The following is a 22,783-nucleotide window of genomic DNA, read 5'->3' as shown; positions in this document are numbered from 1 at the left end:
TTTGGAATAGTTTTTTAATTTCTTTTTCGAAATTAATTCTAAGGTTTTCTTTAAATATGATCTACTTACAGCACCTGTTAGGCGCCAAGCTAACAGAGCGATCCAGGCCTTGGATTTTATTTAATGGTTAATTTGAGAAATTTATAGTAAAATTACGTTTGCTTGTCGCCTCCGTCCACGACACCTAATTGTAGTTGGACTTTTTATTGCCATTTCATGCATTTGTAGTCATAAAATATTAATAAGGGATTAAATTTGTTGCCAAAATTTCAAATTTCCAGATAACTGGCAGACCAGAAATGCAAATAGATTTTTGAATAACATATATGGGCGTCCCCACCCTCAAAAAAGGTTTTTTTCAGGCAAAAAGTCTGTATCCAAAATTTGGCAAGTTTGCAATTCATTCCTTGCCTGGTAAGAGATACTAAAGAAAATGCATTAATACTACTGTGTTTCAAAAATTATTTGTTCAAACCTTTTTAATAAATATTTTAAAACTAATTAGAAAAATTTAAATAATAAATAGTTTTCCGGCAACATTTAACGAGACGAAGGTAAATTACCATTTAGTAATACAAACTATACTACGGCGTGCTTATTACATTCAATCTATTTCGAGAGAATTAAGCCCAACTTCATTGCCAGATGCCTGGGGGATATAACTGTTAGGGTGAATCGCTAGCCATTTTCTGCAACCGTGTAATCATCACGTTCTACATCAAACAAGCACTAAAATGGACAATTACTGCTTCTACAAATTTAATGTTAATTAAATCTCCGCGAACAATTAACAAAAAAAATGAAAATATTTTTAAATTGCCCGATGTTTCTATATTTTCATTAAATTTTATAACAACGTTAGTTCTCTTATTACTGTGAGAGAATTGTTTTGTATTTTTTAGTAAATTAACTAGTTTTTTAATTATTTTCCAAGAATTGCAACTAATTAACTCATTTACGCCGAAATAATGAAGATGAAATAATTAAATTAGTTGAAAATACCGAAAAAATAATGAAGTTAAAAATCTAAAATACGGTATGATTCTTAGCTACTCTACACCACCGTATTGGCTGGGGTAATTCAGGGATATTGACGAACCTGCTGGTATCCCAGTCTTAAGATCCAAACCACTGTTACACACTGGCAACTCTAATACTCCTGTTAAGAAAATACTCCGGTACACCATTGGTAGATATTATTCTGACTCTCTTAATTGAGAGGTTTCCTATTTACGGGTAACCATTCAAGGCTACTAATCCTCCACCTCAGCCTTCTGCCAGCCACCTCCTCCAAAGGTCTTCCAATTTCCTTATCATCAGTCCCTAATTCGTCTTGTCATGTTATAAACATGTTATAAAGTTACGTATCTAATATCAGCAAGTCCATTTTCCTACATGGCTGAAGCCGAGCAAAATCCCCTGCTTAAGATTCATAAAAGCTCCAAAATTTCTTAACAGCCCATTTCCTCCTATATACATTTCTCTCAGACATTTTTCTGTTTGTCTCGTTGTCCTTTCTTCACATCTGATTCTCTCAAAGCTCATCACATCCTTTCTCTAGGTCACAACGTGATAGCTTCCTCCGAATCTGTAAGTACTATCGCAACTCTTGTCTCCTTTCTTACGCTCATCTACGTATGATCCTCTTCAAGATGAAACTATACATAAAAAATAAATTTTTTTCTCTTACTACTCATACAAGCATATACAAGAACTTTTTCTTTGCATAAGGCATAAATCTTCTAGTATTCTCCATGCCCAAAAAAAGAATGTTCGCTGCGACTATGTCGTTCATAAATCTCTATTATTTTAATACGCAAAAGAACTTTACTTTTTGGTAGAATATATCACAGCATCGGACTGACGAATCTATTACTAACTTTCTGCGCGTCTCAACAGCCAAGGGTAGTTCTTGGCTTTCGGCCTATTCACATAATACTTAATAATTAACCAGGTTCAAGTAATTCGGTTATTTTATGTGTATACTCAGCGTGTAGCTGGTTAAACAAACTCATGTGAAGGAAGATTGTTCTACAGATCACTTGTTTATTGAACTATGGCGCTATTTTTTTTTTTTTTTTTAATGATTTAAGGCGCGTCAACTTCTAAGGTTATTGGCGCCAGGAGCTTTTTTGAGTGCACTGCCGGCTTCCGGGCCGTGTTCTCTCGTTACATACAACACTGTCCATCACCGGACATTGAGCTGTAAGAAGCTCCTAGGAAGAGAAAATCTAAGGGTCAGCAGCTGGATTCGAACCCGAGACCTCCGTGTGAGAGTCCATTACGCTAACCGCATAGCTAATCCCTTCCCTACTATGACTCTATTCTTAACCATTTTCGAGATTTAAAAAAAAACACTTTATAATTGTTTATTGTTTTTTAACTTAAAATCAACTCCTACTTATGGGTAATCTCCCACAATAAGCGTCTTCTAATTTCGGTGTTTGGGTACAGAATCACTTCAAGTTCACATCTAATCTAATATTCTGTTATTTAATATTTTTAATATGTTACCACAGAAATTTGGATTTATTATCTATAATAAGGCCAGGAACGGAGCTAATACTCCTTTCATTGGCCTGGAACCAGTCCTGGGGATCACCAAGGGTGCAGTTCGTGCGGCTCTCAGAGATTGGATCTGGAGAGAACAGGAAAAGAACTGGATGACTCTTCCTGGGGTTAAACACGGCAAGAGTGTTATGCCCTTGCTGCGTAAACAAAGAACCAAAGAGACTCTGGGCTTTGGCAGAAATCAGATTACTTCAGAATCAAGGCTTAACAGCTCGGAACCGTTCTGCAGATTGTGTCAGGAAGAGGAGGAAACGGCCTCTCACTGGCTGTTCTATTGCGTTGCAATCGAGCGGCTGCGTTGCGATATCTTTGGAACTTTGTGGCCAAAGGAGATTGTAGCGCAGAAGAAACTGGTAGGGAAAGTCCTCCACCTTTTTAGAAGGGGGGGAGGTTTCATGTATTAGACTCAAAAAGAGGAAGGCACAATAAGCCTCTTGTGGCTGCGGTGAAGTGGGGCATAGGTCCCGTCCTGCTTTTTAATCTAATCTAATCTATAATATGGTTTCGCAATACTTTCAGGCGTCGAAAAAATAATCTACCAAAAGCAAAATTGTCACAGTGTGGCCTGGTAAGAAAGTATCAAATATTAAGTAATACAGGAGAAGTGTCCATTCTAGTATTACATCGAGAATATTAGAACAACCCAATTACAGAACAACAACAACATCATAAAGTACAATATTCGCGTGGGAAGGAACAGATTCTTTTCCTTATTAATGACAGAAAACCATGCGAGACGTCTGATCAAACCTAACATTTTCTTAAGAATAAAGGAAAGATAGGAGAGCATTGAGGTAAAAGGAAAAATTGATTTATCTAGAAAATTTGTCCAGCCAAATTAAATTCCAGTTTTCTTGTAAACATTTTTCAGAGAAACTGAAAAGATATTTATTTAAAAAGGGAGTATTTCGGAGCGATTTTTTTTTTGGATTCACCAAAACCGCTGGCCGCCCAACATTTTAGGAAAATAGCAAATGGTCATTTGGTTTTTTAATAAAAAAAAAAAAAAGCTACACAGGCGTGTTTTAATAATTATTAAAAATTGAAACATGAAGTTTATTCTTCAGCATTTTTCACTCAACTAATCCTTGTAATTCAATTCTGTTTCGGCAAAGAAGTCAATACCACTTGCTTTTGGCCTCTTCTTCTACGGCAAAAAATGTTATCCTCACAATAAATGAGCCATGGAAAAATAGGGCCGCAGTAGTCCGAAGAAGCGAAGCCTTGGCTATAAGCAGGGTGAGAAAGTAGTTCATGCTTCAGCTCATTAAGTTTTGAGGCAGTCTGATGCGAAGTATCTCGGCTTGCATTATTATGCAGCAGAAGAACGGTTTTTTCCTCTGTTGAATAAAGTGGAATATTCTTCAACCTTCCCTGGCATCGAGCTGCTTTCCCGTCTGAGCTATCCTCTTATACATGCATATTGAATTTATAAATGCTTCTTAGTGCATCTGGATTTATTGTAGCTAGAATACTTTTTGCACTACAAACAAATCTTGCATGTACTGTCAGTTCTTTTAGAAACTTGTCTCCAATTTCACTATGTCTTCTGCATTTTACGGGTGCATTATTAATGTCTCCATTTTCTCTGCAATCTTGGTCACACCTAGAGTTGCCTATTTTATTTTTTTTATTTTTTAAATATTTAAGGCGCGTCAACATGTGAATTTATTGGTGTCCATCACCGGGCAGTGAGCTGTTAGAAGCTCCTAGGAAGAGAAAATCTAAGGGTCAGTAGCTGGATTCGAATTCGGGACCTCCGCGTGGGAATCCAATACGCTAGCCTCATAGCTAATCCAGTTCCCTGAATTGTCTATTAACTTTATTTTTTTGTAGATTTAGATTTGTGAGGTTATAGTTAAACCTAAGTCACATTGATGGGCATCTCTCTCTCAACCCGAATTTCTATAAACCATTTTCCATTTTCCTGTTGCCTCAAAATATTGTTTTCCTTTCGCCTCAGTTAATCAAGAAGAAACCATAAACATACTTTGCTCGAGATTGAACATCCAACGATGCAGACATATCTGATGAAAATAAAAGAAAAATTAGGATGCAATAAATTGAAACCAGCAAACTGCCATTATTATGGCTTTATTCATCATGAAGTGATTATTGGTGAAGTAGCAGTTACATCAATGCCACTTCTTAAAACTTTTTGAGCAAATCAGGCAGACAGCAACAAAGTTTTTTTTTTTGACATCATGACAGTTCAGAATTTGAACAAAAACAATCCTTGTAACCGATGTAAGTTAAAAACTAAAACAACATGGTTTAAGGTTTGTTCCATCAGAAACCCTGAATGGTTTGAAATAATGGTGCAGTAAAATTTTAGTGTTCCATCAGAATTCAAACCAACTTCATAATGATTCGTGAAACCCAATCTTTGCTTACATTTTGAGACATAGGCAGTAGAGGCCACTCCATTTTCCTGATATAAAAACAAAATTTCTCGGATATTCACAGAATAATTAAAGTGTTTCATCAGAAACAAAAATTCAAATCTGGGCTAAATAATCACAAATTGGCACTTGGAATAGAACTAAATAAATACTAAGCAATAGTATTTAAGCTTATGTATTTAAGCTCTAGCTCTAGCATTTAAACAAACATTATTTTATAGTTCCCAATTAGTTGGCTAGAAATCGTACATAAAAAGTACTGAGCTCATTAATATTATATCTGTTTCTTTTATAAAAAGCGCGATAAGAACTAACTGTTCAATAATTCATTAAAAATTCTCCAAAACAATAACTAAAAACTCCTAGGGAAGGGATTAGCTAAGAGGTTAGCATACTGGACTCCCACGCGGAGGTCCCGGGTTCGAATCCAGCAGCTGACCCTTAGATTTTCTCTTCCTAGGAGCTTCTTACAGCTCACTGTCCGGTGATGGACAGTGTTGTCTGTAACGAGAGAACACTGTCCGGAGGCCGGCAGTGCACTGGAAAAAGCTCCGGGCGCTAATAACCTCAGCTGTTGATGCGCCAAAAAAAAAAAAAAAAAAAAAAAAAAAAAAAAAAAAAAAAAAAAAAAAAAAATAACTAAAATGAAAAAAAAATTGATAGAAAATACAATTACGCCTTAAAATAAAACCTAAAAATAATATCCAATAATAGCAATGTCGAACAAGATTGCATTCTGACAGAAATACAATTACTAGGTGATAGAAATACATTAAATATATATTCTACATTGGAATTTAGAACTTCGAAATGCAATTAGACATCAACATGACTGTCTACCATATCAGTATTATCTCTCTAGCCCAGACTAACCCCATTAGCAGGTTGTTCAGAGTCATTGCAGCTTATGGTCCCCGTTGTCCAATTAGCCCTCTATTCAACTCTTCTCTTATTCTATTTCTTTGATTGATACAGTTATTTTTCATTAGCGGGCTGCAACAATTTCCTTTTTGCTATTCACCCTGTGATTGTGAACTTCTCTATCTTTCTCATCAGTTAGTTTTCTACTTTAACTTTCCTTCTAAAATGTAACCTTCCTTTTTTCTTTTTTTTTAAATACGAGGGTCGTTTGAAAAGTCCGTGCAAAGTCAGAGAGATAGCACTACTGGCGCGTTTCGAGGTTATGTTTAGTTAGTAGCATCTCTTGGAAGAACGCACACCAAGTTTCAGCCAGATCGGTCAATTTCTTTGTGTTTGGCATTCGTTTGAATCGAGGAAGTCGAGTGATTTTCAAAAAATGGACGAAAAAGAATTTCGTGTGTTGATTAAACACTACTTTATGAAAGGCAAAACGCCTCAGGAGACTAAAGAGAAGCTTGATAAACATTATGGTGACTCTGCACCTTCGATTAGAACAGTTTATAAGTGGTTTCAAAATTTTCAGAGTGGCCATATGGGCCACAAGTGACGCTGAACGTTATGGACGCCCTGTTGAGGTTACTACTCCAGAAATCATTGATAAAATCCATGATATGGTGATGGATGACAGAAGAGTGAAGGTGTGTGAGATTGCTAGTGCTGTGGGCATCTCGAATGAACGGGTACATAATATTTTGCATCAACATTTGGACATGACAAAGCTATCCGCAAGATGGGTGCCGCGATTGCTCACGCTTGACCAAAAACGAAATCGTGTGAAGTGTTGCAAGGACGGTTTGCAGCTGTTCCAGAAGAATCCGCAGGACTGTAAGCGTCGTTTCGTCTCTGTGGATGAAACATGGATACATCATTACACTCCTGAGACCAAAGAACAATCTAAATAATGGGTTACCAATGGGGAAATCTGCGCCAAAAAAGGCGAAGACCGTTCCTTCGGCCGGAAAGATTATGGCGACTGTCTTTTGGGATTCGCAAGGAATAATCCTCATCGACTATCTGGAAAAGGGTAAAACAGGTGCATATTATTCATCGTTATTGGACCGTTTGAAAACCGAGCTGCAAGAAAAACGCCCACGATTGGCCCACAAAAAAGTCCTTTTCCATCACGACAACGCACCAGCTCACACCTCAACAGTTGTGGTCGCAAAATTAATGGAAATAGGGTTCCAACTCGTTTCACATCCCCCCTATTCTCCAGACTAGGCTCCCTCGGACTACTATTTCTTCCCCAATATGAAGAAATGGCTGGCGGGAAAAAGATTTTATTCAAACGAGGAGGTGATTGCAGAAACGAATGGCTATTTTTCAGACTTGGACAAATCCTATTATTCGGAAGGGATCAACAAACTAGTTGGACGATGTGTATAAGCCTAAAAGGAGACTATGTTGAAAAAGAAAAATGGTTTACCCCAAAAAATTAAGTAGTTTCTATTTTTGCACGGACTTTTCAAACGACCCTCGTATGTTTTACACGTATTTTAGTTTTTGGAAAATTCAATATATTTTGTTATTTCAAACCATGATTATACCGATCTATTCCAAATATCTGCCAAATCTAGTTTCTGCATTTGATCTCCGAAATCTTCCTGCAGTTGTTTGTTCTTGTTTTCTAGATATTTTGTTCAAACTACAAATTTTTAAAGTTGTCTTACTTCTGAACAGTGAAAACTCACTTTCGAAAATGTCTTGCCCTTCCACCAAACCATTAATATAAATAAATTTTTGTATCTTTATAATCAGTTTCTTGAGTACTTTACTCTTGAATATTGCAGTTTATTATTACTTTTAATTAAACAAGTTCAAATTTTTTTACCAACTGCTTTTTGCAATTAAAAATTTATTTTCTCATGAAAATTTTCGTAAAAGTTGATTTATTTTGCATTTATATTTATTAATTTTGAATTAATGAGTATATACACTTTGATTTATTAATTCGTTTCTTGTTTTAATTAATTCGATCATCACACAAACCTCATACAAATGCAGTTATATAAAAGTATTTGGTAAGTTGTACTTACAGCTTTCATTTAAATTAATCGCAGTCGATTTAGAAAAAAATATTCTATAAACTTTTTATTATTATCTAATAATAATTTAGATTTTATTATTCACTTTATTTCAATCCTTCATTAGGTATCTTGACACATATTTCAATATTGAAATAATTGTACAAAAATTTAAACCGATCTGAGCAACTTTACGAGTATTTAAGTTACCGTACGCTTTATATATTTTTGAAACTACCGAACCTCCGGCGGAAATTGTGTTATTTTCACTTCGCACTACCATAATTATCCCAGAGTATACTATCTTCCCTCATTTAACCACATTTTTTAACATTATCTTCCTGTGGTGCATCTTTCTGTTCTGTATGATTATCCTCTACAGCTTTCTGATTCCTTTTCTTACAGTAAGCTACTAATATGTTTTGCAGACAAGAGTTTCTAGCAACGTTTTTACTTATTGGTACAAATCGCCACGAACTTTAACATGCATCTAAAAAAAATAATAAATAAATATTGTAAACATTCTTGAAAATTAAAAGAAATTTGCTTCACAACTTGGGGCTTCAACATATCTTCTTTGTATAAGCATATATATAACCCATATTAATTAGCAAACATGATTCGACAGCAAAATTGGCATTAGTGACTTGTGAAAACAATATTCTACTGTATTAAATCAGATAGGCGCCACGGTAGCCGAGCGGTTAGAGGCGAGACCAGTAAAGCTAATGTGTATAGTGGTACCGGGTTCGATTCCCGGTCTTAGGCCTTGGATTTTATTTAATGGTTAATAAAAGAGATTTACAGTAAAGTATGTTTGCTAGTCGCCTCCGTCCACGACACCTAATTGGTAGTTCGACGTTAAGCCCCGCCTGAAAAAAATAGGCAATTTCTTTACTTTTACTTTTTTTTTTTTTTGATAAATCAGGGTATTGGATTAGTTCAAATGATCACGAGATTATTGGCACTGAGTTGTCTGAAAAGTGTACTAGATAAGGTTATGATTGAAAGATGTTGGACCTGATGATGGTGGTGATAGGAGAAGGAGTTATGTAATCTTTGCTGTTGGGTTTTTAGCAGATCGGATACAAAGAGAGCGAAAAGGTCGTCAGGCCATGATGTAGGGTTTCGTTGAAGATAAAAGAGCATTAGTGGTTTTTCGTAGGAATTTTTAGATTGTAAGGATTGGATTCGGTAAAATTAGCGTAACCGCACACTGATAGTTCACAACAGTCACAGTAAAAGTACAAAGTAAGTTTGTTTTGTAATGTAAGTTTTCATCGTTTGTTGAGAAGTTTTGAAAACAATTGAATTCGTACTCGTCTAGTAGTTTCCATTCTTTTATGACACGAGGGAGAATTCCAAATTAGTCGTTTGTCCATATGTAATCCAAAATAGCGTACTCTACCCGAAGTAGAAAGCAACATGTATTTTGAGTTTAACTCCAGAAAAAAAAGATTGTTTAGTTTAAAACTGGTATTTTGCGTACCATTTTTCTATTAAGAATAGATGTTCTGAAAGATGCTTACAGGCGAAATAGGTTCGAAATGGGAAGAGAGATCATAGCAGCATCATCAGGAAATGTCTAAGTTTCTAGTTGCTAGGATGTAAAGGAAGATCAGCTACGTCTATTTGGAACTGCTGCTTTCACAGGAGAGAAAACAAAGGAACTTTAGTGGGACAGAGAAATCGGTCGCTCAAATTATTACTTGAGCATGAGGAAATAGACATAGAATTGTAAATCTTTGATTTCCGACTGTTTAGGTAATAGCACGGTGATGTTAATGGTTAGGAGTGTGATTAGTGGGTTAATAAGGGTTTTAAAGTCGGAAAGAAAGGTTATAAGGAGAGAGAGATAATATCTGGGAAGAGGACAGCGATGGAAAGTGAGAGACTTGATCAATTTTAATGTAACAACTGTTGCTCCTCATCAAACCTTTTAATAGATGCGAAGTCTGAAGTAATCTTAAGATATTCTATCCAAACATCTTACTTCTATATTGTATTATCCTTAATTTATCCATTATTTCCATCAACCTTAATTTATCCATTATTTCCATCAACCTTCGGCAATCCTTAATCGGGTGTGCGTTGACAGCTAGATAAGGCTGCCTGTCATCTAACAACAGATCTTTGGTAATTAATTCTTTTTGACTTTTCATTATTTAAGCAGTTCAGTCGAACATCCGCTAAAAGCGTTGATTTGCTGTCTTCATCGATTAGCTTTTCATATACTGGTATTTTCACCATTTCTTCAACTCTCTACCATTTTATCTATTCTTTCAAAGTTATATCATTGTTAAGGAGAATCGTCTTTCAAACAGGTGTAGTTTCAGTTCAAAGCACTAAATCTATGATTATTGTCACGGCCAGTATAATTATAGTTTCGCAAGCATAGAGCAATTTTTTTACTTTTGGATACCAAATAAGAGACCTGGCAAGTGTGATAATAAATTTTCCCGTGAAGTCAGCTTTAGGTCCACAAGCTGACCCATAATATTTCGGAAAACTTGGCTTAAAAAAATAGTTTTGTTTCCATTAATTTTAAATTAATTAACACTAGAACTACCAACACTAAAAACGAAGCATTCCATTCCTATATCGTTCAGGTTTTCCGAAATTTCAGAGATCGTTTTGCCATTTTCAGGGCTTATAAAAATAAAATCAGAAATTGTGATTACATAAAGTTTATATTTGTAATCATTTTTTATAGTAAAGTAGGGTGAGTTGGCTACCATTTTATTTGAAGGGTGCCTGCAAATGTTTGGTAAGGGCTGGGCTTACTTTATTATTATTTTTAGAAACCTCATACGCTCACAAACATAAGTGGAGGAAAAAAATGCTGAGGGAAACATTTTTTTATTCTTACAAAAAAAAAATAGCAATTGGCCATCTATCCCCACTAGGTTGGGTGAGTTGGCCAATGTAGCTTGGGAGAGATGGCCACATATTCTAAATGAAATTGCGCTAGTTAAACGTAAAAATAACAGAAAAAAATGAATGGTTACTTAATATTTACTTATTATTCTTCTTTTTAAATGCGGTTTTACTACAATTTTGGCAAGCGTATGCAAAAGAAGAGCAATTTTCGTGGAACCACTTCCGGCATATTATGCATTCCAACCAATCTTTTTTTCCTGGCCTTGTTGTAGCTTTCCCCATATCCTGTACATTCAGTTTCATCGATTTCTAAAATGGCATCACTTTCCTCTTCAAATTCGATTCCTGTTTCGTCCTCTTAATCGGAACTTGGGGAAGGTGAGCGTTTTCTTTTTCGGACAATCCTTTCTTTCAGAATTGTCTCTTTTATTTGCCATTTTGTAGTTGTACAAAACTAGTAAATTTGTTAATTCGTGATCGGTAAGCAAATTACTGGATGCTTTTACACTTAAACTGGTAGCAGTCATTTTGACTGGTGCTGGGTATAAGTAGTCATGATACAAAATTATCTTGTATTCGTTGAATAAAAAGAAAAAAAAAATTATATTCATTTTACTATTTCTTGAGTTATCGCCGCAAAAGTCATGACATTGTTGCGAGAAAAAAATGTAACATGAAATAGGAATTTTAAAATATAATCGCAAAACCAGTCATTTTGACTGGTGTGGTAGTTCTAGTGTTAAGTCGAATTTAGTCAGCAATCAGCTGATTTGTTTTATTTTTTTCATCTATTTCATTTATAATACCAATAATTTTTCCATCAACTCCTTCCAGTAAGTAAAAACAGAAAGATTAATAACGCTAGGCGCTTTTATTAAAATATTACCTGCTTAAACTCATTCTTTAGTTGAGATTCTTATTGCAAATTTGTGATTTAATTAATACAATAGTGGAAGCTAAGACTGAATTCAAACAGTGAATAATTCAACCACTGCAAACACTTTGGAGCTTAATTAAGTTGTAAGGTGCAGTATTACATTAAAGCGTTTCCAACAATTAGCACCTTGTAGGCGTTCTTCCAATGACTGGGCCTCGCTCTTCGGGCAGCTGCAGTAGAACTACAATGAAATGTCCTTCTATTGTACTAAGTAAGCCCTTGATTTGCTGTTAATTTGATTAATGTTACTGAACAATATAATAGTTCCAACTACAGTTCTTTATGAACCAGTGAATAAAGGTTACTCCATACTTCGTCACATTATTTTTGTCGGCAAGCTTATTAAGTTGACTTCTAGCTTAAAATAAAATTAATAAAGTGACGTTCAAACTTATTCAAACTATTTACATAAACCTTACTACTAATGGATGGATGAGTACTCTATATTCCTGCCATCCTTACAGCTTAACCGAAATTAAAATCACGTAATCCTTCTCTAAGCATTTTCTTCCATTCATTCTAATTCGGCTATAGCTTTTAAATACATTCATATTTCATTGCTAGCTCTGCTACAGATTCAAGCACATAGATATTGGTGGAGAATATTATGTCTTCGTAGTGAAATGGTGCATCTAAATATCTGAATAAGTCGTCAAACATTCGTTTCCTTTCCACCACATAACGTGGACATATCATTATTATATGTTTGAAATCCTCCTCCTCATTGCAATCTACGCAAAGAGGAGAGGCCCTAAAAATAATCAATAATGGCGGATTTAAAAAATTTAAAAAAAATTAAATCATAAAAATATAGAAACGTTTTTTTCCTATAATAAATAAAAATTATTTTAATTAATAATATTATACTGTAAAGTTGTTAATAAGTATAGTAATAAGGTTAGTCTGCCTCAAGGTATACGAGAAAATATAATAGCACATTTAACAGAATTAAAATTGTCTTTCATGGAGTATTTTCCCAAAACCCGAAAACACAAATGATAATTGGATTTCAAACCCTTTCTATAAAGAAAATTTAGGAAATGCTATGTAATTATCAATAAAAGATAAAGAAAATTTAATAGAATTATCATGTGACAGAGCTTAAATGACAACTATGTAAAAAATCTGCTTAAAGAGACTGATTGTAATGTGTAAGCTCTATCCAAGCAACATTAATTTTAATTGGTACTTACAGTTAGTTGAATGCTTAAAAGAAATTAATTTAGAAGATTTGGGCACAAATATAATAATCCTAAAGAAGAACTTTGTAAATTAATTAATAATTTTGAAAAGAAAAATATGTACGCAATTTTTAATTATTTAAAAAAAGTTTTAAAACTAAGATCTTACACTTTACAAAGTTTATAGTGAACATGAACTTGAACTCCTTTGCAACGGATACATTGTATCTCTATACAAAGAAAGATAATAATAATAATAAAATAACTAATTTCACGAAATGCAATCATTTTTACGAAGTGGTACAATTTAGCATGATGTACTACCAAGCGGTACGCGAGCCAAAAAAAGGTTGGGAAACGCTGCCATAGAGCATTTACCTTCTAAAGTATTGAAACTGTTGCACAAATAAATTAGTATTGGACACTTGAGGGAAGTGTTATTTTCACTCTCCTTTAGGTGCACACTCGAGTGAGAATTATCTGAAATCGTGTCTGAAATTTAATTGCACCCACCAGCCCAATTAAATAACTATGTATTTCTGTATGTTTTCTCCGATTTTATTACCATATAATCTTCTAAAGAGCAATTTTTCTCTACTTAAATATTTTTTTAATTTCTATTTTTTACCATTCATAACTCATTTTTTCAAGGTAAAAGTAAAATACATCCTTTGATTTGAAGGTATTAGCCATGTGGTTAGAGCATTGGTTACCTTCGCTGATATTCTGGGTTCAAATCACGGCTTACTGGCCAATTGTATGCAGTGTGTTGATCTGTAACGGAGAACTGTCCGATATCACTGGAAAAGGCTCCAGGTGCCAATTACTTTAAATGTTGCTTCGCCTTAAATAAAAAAAAAAGCAATAATTTAAGTTTTCAATGTATACAGAGCGAAGGCGCCCTAATTTATGTACGTTTAGGGTTTAGAAGAGAATTCAGAGTTACAGAGAAGTCTGGAGACGAAGAAGATTTAAATAACGTTTTCTTTGTTTTTTTTACATTCTTTCCAGGAGTGAGGTCCATTAAAAGAAACCTTATTCTGGAAAGTTATTTCATGAAATTTATTCCCTTACTTATTCAACGCAATAAAAATGTACTATTTTTAAATTTATAAACTGTATAAATAAATAATATTGGAATACCGGTGGTGTACAGTGGTCCAAACTTACGGAGAGAGCTGAAAGCAGTGTGAACTCGGAGAGTTGGTGGAAAGTGTGTGCAAAAGGATCCTGCAAGAAGGTAATAATGGATAATGGATGACAGGAATCGATGTAAATAAGCATCCTGCCGGAAACCTGTGCATAGCAATGCTAGAAGAGTGAAGAGTACCAATGATAATAATACCCTGAACCCACACTACGTACAGTCCTATAATCGGAGATGTGGTCAATGGGGTCCCAGAGTTAATGTGTTGATGTTTGAGTTAGTGGTGGGGACAAGGCAGATAGAAGGGGTGTAGTAGATTGATCTTCTGGCTGAGATATCGTACCAAAGGGCACGTAGCTTCAGTACGCTAGTAAGCCCTTTAACAGACTGTACAACAGCGCACTTCTTTGCCATTACTCATCGCATTGTGCGGTTCATCGGAAGGTAAAGGGCTGTCTTGAATTTCGCCCACTTCTGCTTCACCCAGCTGGATATTTCCTATCATCACTAACCAGACACCCTCCATCGAGCCACGGACAACTTTTTACACAATAAAACCATTCAAAATACAGAGGAGATTAAAACAAAATTTCCAAAGGTAGCTCTGGTTTCTAATTTTTACTTCACCATTCGGCACAAAATTATTTTCGAATTTCCACATGACAAATTGTTGGGCTAGATCGTACTCTACAAGGGTCGTTTGAAAAGTCCGTGCAGAGTCAGAGAGATAGCATTACTGGCGCGTATCGAGGTTATGTTTAGTTAGTTGCATCTCTTGGAAGAACACACACCAAGTTTCATCCAGATCGGTCAATTTCTTTGTGTTTGGCATTCGTTTGAATCGAGGAAATCGAGTGATTTTCAAAAAATGGACGAAAAAGAATTTCGTGTGTTGATTAAACACTACGTTATGAAAGGCAAAACGCCTGAGGAGACTAAAGAGAAGCTTGATAAACATTATGGTGACTCTGCACCTTCGATTAGAACAGTTTATAAGTGGTTTCAAAATTTTCGGAGTGGCCATATGGGCACAAGTGACGCTGAACGTTCTGGACGCCCTGTTGAGGTTACTACTCCAGAAATCATTGATAAAATCCATGATATGGTGATGGATGACAGAAGAGTGAAGGTGCGTGAGATTGCTAGTGCTGTGGGCATCTCGAATGAACGGGTACATAATATTTTGCATCAACATTTGGACATGACAAAGCTATCCGCAAGATGGGTGCCGCGATTGCTCACGCTTGACCAAAAACGAAATCGTGTGAAGTGTTGCAAGGGCGGTTTGCAGCTGTTCCAGAAGAATCCGCAGGACTTTAAGCGTCGTTTCGTCACTGTGGATGAAACATGGATACATCACTACACTCCTGAGACCAAAGAACAATCTAAACAATGGGTTACCAAGGGGGAATCTGCGCCAAAAAAGGCGAAGACCGTTCCTTCGGCCGGAAAGATTATGGCGACTGTCTTTTGGGATTCGCAAGGAATAATCCTCATCGACTATCTGGAAAAGGGTAAAACTATTACAGGTGCATATTATTCATCGTTATTGGACCGTTTGAAAACCGAGCTGCAAGAAAAACGCCCACGATTGGCCCACAAAAAAGTCCTTTTCCATCACGACAACGCACCAGCTCACACCTCAGCAGTTGTGGTCGCAAAATTAATGGAAATAGGGTTCCAACTCGTTTCACATCCCCCCTATTCTCCAGACTTGGCTCCCTCGGACTACTATTTGTTCCCCAATATGAAGAAATGGCTGGCGGAAAAAAGATTTTATTCAAACGAGGAGGTGATTGCAGAAACGAATGGCTATTTTTCAGACTTGGACAAATCCTATTATTCGGAAGGGATCAACAAACTAGAGCAGCGTTGGACGAAGAGTATAAACCTAAAAGGAGACTATGTTGAAAAAGAAAAAAGGTTTACCCCAAAAAATTAAGTAGTTTTTATTTTTGCACGGACTTTTCAAACGACCCTCGTAGTTATTTCGAATGTTTGATCAAATTGCAATGTTACAGTGTCACTACCACAATTTGCCTTCTTCCCTCTTTACAATTTTAAATTAAAAAGTAAATGTTGTTTTATTAATAACTTGCAACCTCCATCTTGTTTCAGATTTTGCACTAGCAAGTTATGATTAAAAATATAGATAGATTATTGTGTATAAAGAGGTAAAATTGTTTTTTAGTAGAACTTATAAAATATTAAGTGAACCTATCACAAAGTTTAACTAAATGTTAATCATTTCAATCTCTCACAAAATATACTGCTTATCCTGGTCATTCTAGCTCTTTTTTCCTAATTTTTACTTTTCTTCTAATACGTACTTGCTGTTCCAAAGTAGACCGACCTAATGTATGAATTATAGCTCTGATATCGGTGGTGATAAACAAAATACACTGTTTTGCTAGTCATTCTAGCTCTTATTTCATGATTTTTCCTTTACTTTTTGCAGTTATTTTCCAAAATAGATCGACCTAATGTATAAATTATAGCTCTGATACTGATATCGGTGGTGATAAACAAAATACACTGTTTTGCTAGTCATTCTAGCTCTTATTTCATGATTTTTCCTTTACTTTTTGCAGTTATTTTCCAAAATAGATCGACCTAATGTATAAATTATAGCTCTGATACTGATATCGGTGGTGATAAACAAAATACACTGTTTTGCTAGTCATTCTAGCTCTTATTTCATGATTTTTCCTTTACTTTTTGCAGTTATTTTCCAAAATAGATCGACCTAATGTATAAATTATAGCTCTGATACTGATATCGGTGGTGATAAACAAAATACACTGTTTTGCTAGTCATTCTAGCTCTTATTTCATGATTTTTCCTTTACTTTTTGCAGTTATTTTCCAAAATAGACCGACCTAATGTATAAATTATAGCTCTGATACTGATATCGGAGGTGATAGACAAAATACACTGTTTTGCTAGTCATTCTAGCTCTTATTTCATTATTTTTCCTTTACTTTTTGCAGTTATTTTCCAAAATAGATCGACCTAATGTATAAATTATAGCTCTGATACTGATATCGGAGGTGATAGACAAAATACACTGTTTTGCTAGTCATTCTAGCTCTTATTTCATGATTTTTCCTTTACTTTTTGCAGTTATTTTCCAAAATAGATCGACCTAATGTATAAATTATAGCTCTGATACTGATATCGGAGGTGATAGACAAAATACACTGTTTTGCTAGTCATTCTAGCTCTTATTTCATTATTTTTCCTTTACTTTTTGCAGTTATTTTCCAAAATAGATCGACCTAATGTATAAATTATAGCTCTGATACTGATATCGGTGGTGATAAACAAAATACACTGTTTTGCTAGTCATTCTAGCTCTTATTTCATGATTTTTACTTTACTTTTTGCAGTTATTTTCCAAAATAGATCGACCTAATGTATAAATTATAGCTCTGATACTGATATCCGAGGTGATAGACAAAATACACTGTTTTGCTAGTCATTCTAGCTCTTATTTCATGATTTTTCCTTTACTTTTTGCAGTTATTTTCCAAAATAGATCGACCTAATGTATAAATTATAGCTCTGATATCGGAGGTGATAGACAAAATACACTGTTTTGCTAGTCATTCTAGCTCTTATTTCATGATTTTTCCTTTACTTTTTGCAGTTATTTTCCAAAATAGATCGACCTAATGTATAAATTATAGCTCTGATACTGATATCGGTGGTGATAAACAAAATACACTGTTTTGCTAGTCATTCTAGCTCTTATTTCATGATTTTTCCTTTACTTTTTGCAGTTATTTTCCAAAATAGATCGACCTAATGTATAAATTATAGCTCTGATACTGATATCGGTGGTGATAAACAAAATACACTGTTTTGCTAGTCATTCTAGCTCTTATTTCATGATTTTTCCTTTACTTTTTGCAGTTATTTTCCAAAATAGACCGACCTAATGTATAAATTATAGCTCTGATACTGATATCGGTGGTGATAAACAAAATACACTGTTTTGCTAGTCATTCTAGCTCTTATTTCATGATTTTTCCTTTACTTTTTGCAGTTATTTTCCAAAATAGATCGACCTAATGTATAAATTATAGCTCTGATATCGGAGGTGATAGACAAAATACACTGTTTTGCTAGTCATTCTAGCTCTTATTTCATGATTTTTCCTTTACTTTTTGCAGTTATTTTCCAAAATAGATCGACCTAATGTATAAATTATAGCTCTGATACTGATATCGGTGGTGATAAACAAAATACACTGTTTTGCTAGTCATTCTAGCTCTTATTTCATGATTTTTCCTTTACTTTTTGCAGTTATTTTCCAAAATAGATCGACCTAATGTATAAATTATAGCTCTGATACTGATATCGGTGGTGATAAACAAAATACACTGTTTTGCTAGTCATTCTAGCTCTTATTTCATGATTTTTCCTTTACTTTTTGCAGTTATTTTCCAAAATAGACCGACCTAATGTATAAATTATAGCTCTGATATCGGAGGTGATAGACAAAATACACTGTTTTGCTAGTCATTCTAGCTCTTATTTCATGATTTTTCCTTTACTTTTTGCAGTTATTTTCCAAAATAGATCGACGTAATGTATAAATTATAGCTCTGATACTGATATCGGTGGTGATAAACAAAATACACTGTTTTGCTAGTCATTCTAGCTCTTATTTCATGATTTTTCCTTTACTTTTTGCAGTTATTTTCCAAAATAGATCGACCTAATGTATAAATTATAGCTCTGATACTGATATCGGTGGTGATAAACAAAATACACTGTTTTGCTAGTCATTCTAGCTCTTATTTCATGATTTTTCCTTTACTTTTTGCAGTTATTTTCCAAAATAGACCGACCTAATGTATAAATTATAGCTCTGATACTGATATCGGTGGTGATAAACAAAATACACTGTTTTGCTAGTCATTCTAGCTCTTATTTCATGATTTTTCCTTTACTTTTTGCAGTTATTTTCCAAAATAGATCGACCTAATGTATAAATTATAGCTCTGATATCGGAGGTGATAGACAAAATACACTGTTTTGCTAGTCATTCTAGCTCTTATTTCATGATTTTTCCTTTACTTTTTGCAGTTATTTTCCAAAATAGATCGACCTAATGTATAAATTATAGCTCTGATACTGATATCGGTGGTGATAAACAAAATACACTGTTTTGCTAGTCATTCTAGCTCTTATTTCATGATTTTTCCTTTACTTTTTGCAGTTATTTTCCAAAATAGATCGACCTAATGTATAAATTATAGCTCTGATACTGATATCGGTGGTGATAAACAAAATACACTGTTTTGCTAGTCATTCTAGCTCTTATTTCATGATTTTTCCTTTACTTTTTGCAGTTATTTTCCAAAATAGACCGACCTAATGTATAAATTATAGCTCTGATACTGATATCGGTGGTGATAAACAAAATACACTGTTTTGCTAGTCATTCTAGCTCTTATTTCATGATTTTTCCTTTACTTTTTGCAGTTATTTTCCAAAATAGATCGACCTAATGTATAAATTATAGCTCTGATACTGATATCGGTGGTGATAAACAAAATACACTGTTTTGCTAGTCATTCTAGCTCTTATTTCATGATTTTTCCTTTACTTTTTGCAGTTATTTTCCAAAATAGACCGACCTAATGTATAAATTATAGCTCTGATACTGATATCGGTGGTGATAAACAAAATACACTGTTTTGCTAGTCATTCTAGCTCTTATTTCATGATTTTTCCTTTACTTTTTGCAGTTATTTTCCAAAATAGATCGACCTAATGTATAAATTATAGCTCTGATACTGATATCGGTGGTGATAAACAAAATACACTGTTTTGCTAGTCATTCTAGCTCTTATTTCATGATTTTTCCTTTACTTTTTGCAGTTATTTTCCAAAATAGATCGACCTAATGTATAAATTATAGCTCTGATACTGATATCGGTGGTGATAAACAAAATACACTGTTTTGCTAGTCATTCTAGCTCTTATTTCATGATTTTTCCTTTACTTTTTGCAGTTATTTTCCAAAATAGATCGACCTAATGTATAAATTATAGCTCTGATACTGATATCGGTGGTGATAAACAAAATACACTGTTTTGCTAGTCATTCTAGCTCTTATTTCATGATTTTTCCTTTACTTTTTGCAGTTATTTTCCAAAATAGACCGACCTAATGTATAAATTATAGCTCTGATACTGATATCGGTGGTGATAAACAAAATACACTGTTTTGCTAGTCATTCTAGCTCTTATTTCATGATATTTCCTTTACTTTTTGCAGTTATTTTCCAAAACAGATCGATCTAATGTATAAATTATAGCTCTGATACTGATATCGGTGGTGATAAACAAAATACACTGTTTTGCTAGTCATTCTAGCTCTTATTTCATGATTTTTCCTTTACTTTTTGCAGTTATTTTCCAAAATAGACCGACCTAATGTATAAATTATAGCTCTGATACTGATATCGGTGGTGATAAACAAAATACACTGTTTTGCTAGTCATTCTAGCTCTTATTTCATGATATTTCCTTTACTTTTTGCAGTTATTTTCCAAAACAGATCGATCTAATGTATAAATTATAGCTCTGATACTGATATCGGTGGTGATAAACAAAATACACTGTTTTGCTAGTCATTCTAGCTCTTATTTCATGATTTTTCCTTTACTTTTTGCAGTTATTTTCCAAAATAGACCGACCTAATGTATAAATTATAGCTCTGATACTGATATTGGTGGTGATAAACAAAATACACTGTTTTGCTAGTCATTCTAGCTCTTATTTCATTATTTTTCCTTTACTTTTTGCAGTTATTTTCCAAAATAGACCAACCTAATGTATAAGTTATAGCTCTGATACTGATATTGGGGGGATAGACAAAATACACTGCTTTTCAGGTCATTCCAGCTCTTATTTCATAATTTTTCCTTTTCTTTTAGCAAAGTTGGTATTTAAATTTTTTTTTTTAAGTAAAAAGTTCCTATAATTTCCATTATCCCAAAATTAAATTGAAACTAAATAAGAAATATAAAATTTGTTGTGTTTATATTTTGTTTGCTTGCAGTGGCGGTTGGTTTGGGCAAGGTGCGGCTATTCGTACCGATGGCGGTCCAAGAAGGCGACACGGCTGTATTAAGGTGTTTGTTTGACTTGGGCGGTGACGCACTGTATTCAGTGAAGTGGTATAAGGGTGGCAGAGAAATATTCAGGTATCTCCCCAGGGAAACACCTTCTATCAAGATATTTCCAATACCATACCTCATCGATCTCAATATTGAGGTAATTTCTTATTATTTTGATTATATTTCTCTTATTGTTACAGTTTTTATTCATTTCTTTCTTTCTGTGAATATTATAGGAGTGTGTTTTTTTTTTAAAGTGGTTTACAGGAAATAGTAAGGTTACTTAAGACTGCATTGCCAATGCTCGAACTTAGTCAGTTATTGCCAGTGTAGAGTCATATTGACTCCATAATTTATTTTTTTCTTTTTTTTTATATTGATTTCAATTTTAATAATAAAATTTGCGTTAAAGGATGAGAAAGAATATGGGAATTAAGAACGAAAAAACAAATTTTCTCCACAAATCGGCTTTAACATAGAGGGGATTAAGTTCAACTTAGGATCGCAGTAATTTCAGTATTTCGTAGAATCCTGATTGACCGCTTCTGATCAGGGACTTTTTCATTTTTTTAATTACATTCACTATTCTTTCAATTACTGTGCGCTGTTGACACGGATCGGAAATTATCTAATTCGCTGCAAGTTTTTGCTGCAATTCGGACAGAAAATCAATGCTATAAAGAGGCTTTTCTTTTGGTGTCTTGATACTTTCTATGAAAATTTATCAAATAAGCATTTAGGCAATAATCTGGAGTCAAAATGATTCTTATGGTTCAAGTAAACCAATCTGCAAAAAGAAACTAAGAATTCCATGGTCTTCAGCTCGTGACTATCGAATGGTGTGAGAGAGTGGTGATAGCATATCTAAGAGCATTTTGGGATAGCTATGAGATGTGGGGAAACAGAGACCATTCCTATTTTTTTTGGAGTCTCATTGACTCCGGATTGGCAATCCAGTGTTAGTTATTCTAGAACTATTAGTGCTAATAGATATAATAGATATTGCCGAGATTTCGACCGTTCTCTTTCTTTTGTAAGTTTTAACTTGATCATTGAAACATACAATTGCAGAATTATACACTCAAATCTATGCTAATGCATACTGTACTAATATTCAAGTATATTTAAATAAATGAATCCCACTAAACAAGTAAGAAAACAAGTCAACGACAACCAGTCAAAAGGTCACAGAATTCTAGATCAGGACAATATTAGCCCTATTTCTGCATCTTAAGCATATCCTTTCTTTGTACGAGGCATGTCCAGAAAGAAAGTGTACTGAGGCTCTCACGGCCGGAGGGATTCTCACTGCCGTGTATCCTGATTCCTCCCCTCCGCAGACCGGTTTAAGGTCAGTACGTTGAGAACTGTCGACGTGACAATAGGTTTCGTGAAAAATGTCAATCCAATCTCCCGCCAAGTGCGAAATGCAAGAGTTTTTGAGACGCTACAAACTCCATGGAGATGAATTTCTCGTATTAAATCCGGTTTTACTGGAACTACAATAAATGTGGTAATTTTAAACTCAAATAAATCCAGTTAAGATTCTACAACAAGTTATCCCTCTATCGCTAAATATTATAAT

General features: G+C 34.3%; 1 protein-coding gene across 11 annotated transcripts in view; it reads left to right on the top strand.

The window, feature by feature from the left end:
- The window catches only part of LOC141450977 (cell adhesion molecule 2-like), a 673,919-nt gene that overhangs the window by 540,532 nt on the left and 110,604 nt on the right, over positions 1-22,783 (top strand). For all 11 annotated transcript variants that reach the window (XM_074121947.1, XM_074121937.1, XM_074121940.1 and 8 more), the window contains one exon: positions 21,141-21,355. In XM_074121947.1, coding sequence (XP_073978048.1) covers positions 21,141-21,355 — 215 coding nt within the window. The remainder of the gene's footprint in view (positions 1-21,140; positions 21,356-22,783) is intronic.

This window comes from Rhodnius prolixus, unplaced genomic scaffold (assembly GCF_049639745.1).
Source record: "Rhodnius prolixus isolate KJV_2025 unplaced genomic scaffold, Rpr scaffold_8, whole genome shotgun sequence".
Classification (NCBI taxonomy): domain Eukaryota; kingdom Metazoa; phylum Arthropoda; class Insecta; order Hemiptera; family Reduviidae; genus Rhodnius; species Rhodnius prolixus.
The sequence above is the reverse complement of the archived record's forward strand: the minus strand, read 5'-3'. Positions and strand labels throughout refer to the sequence as shown.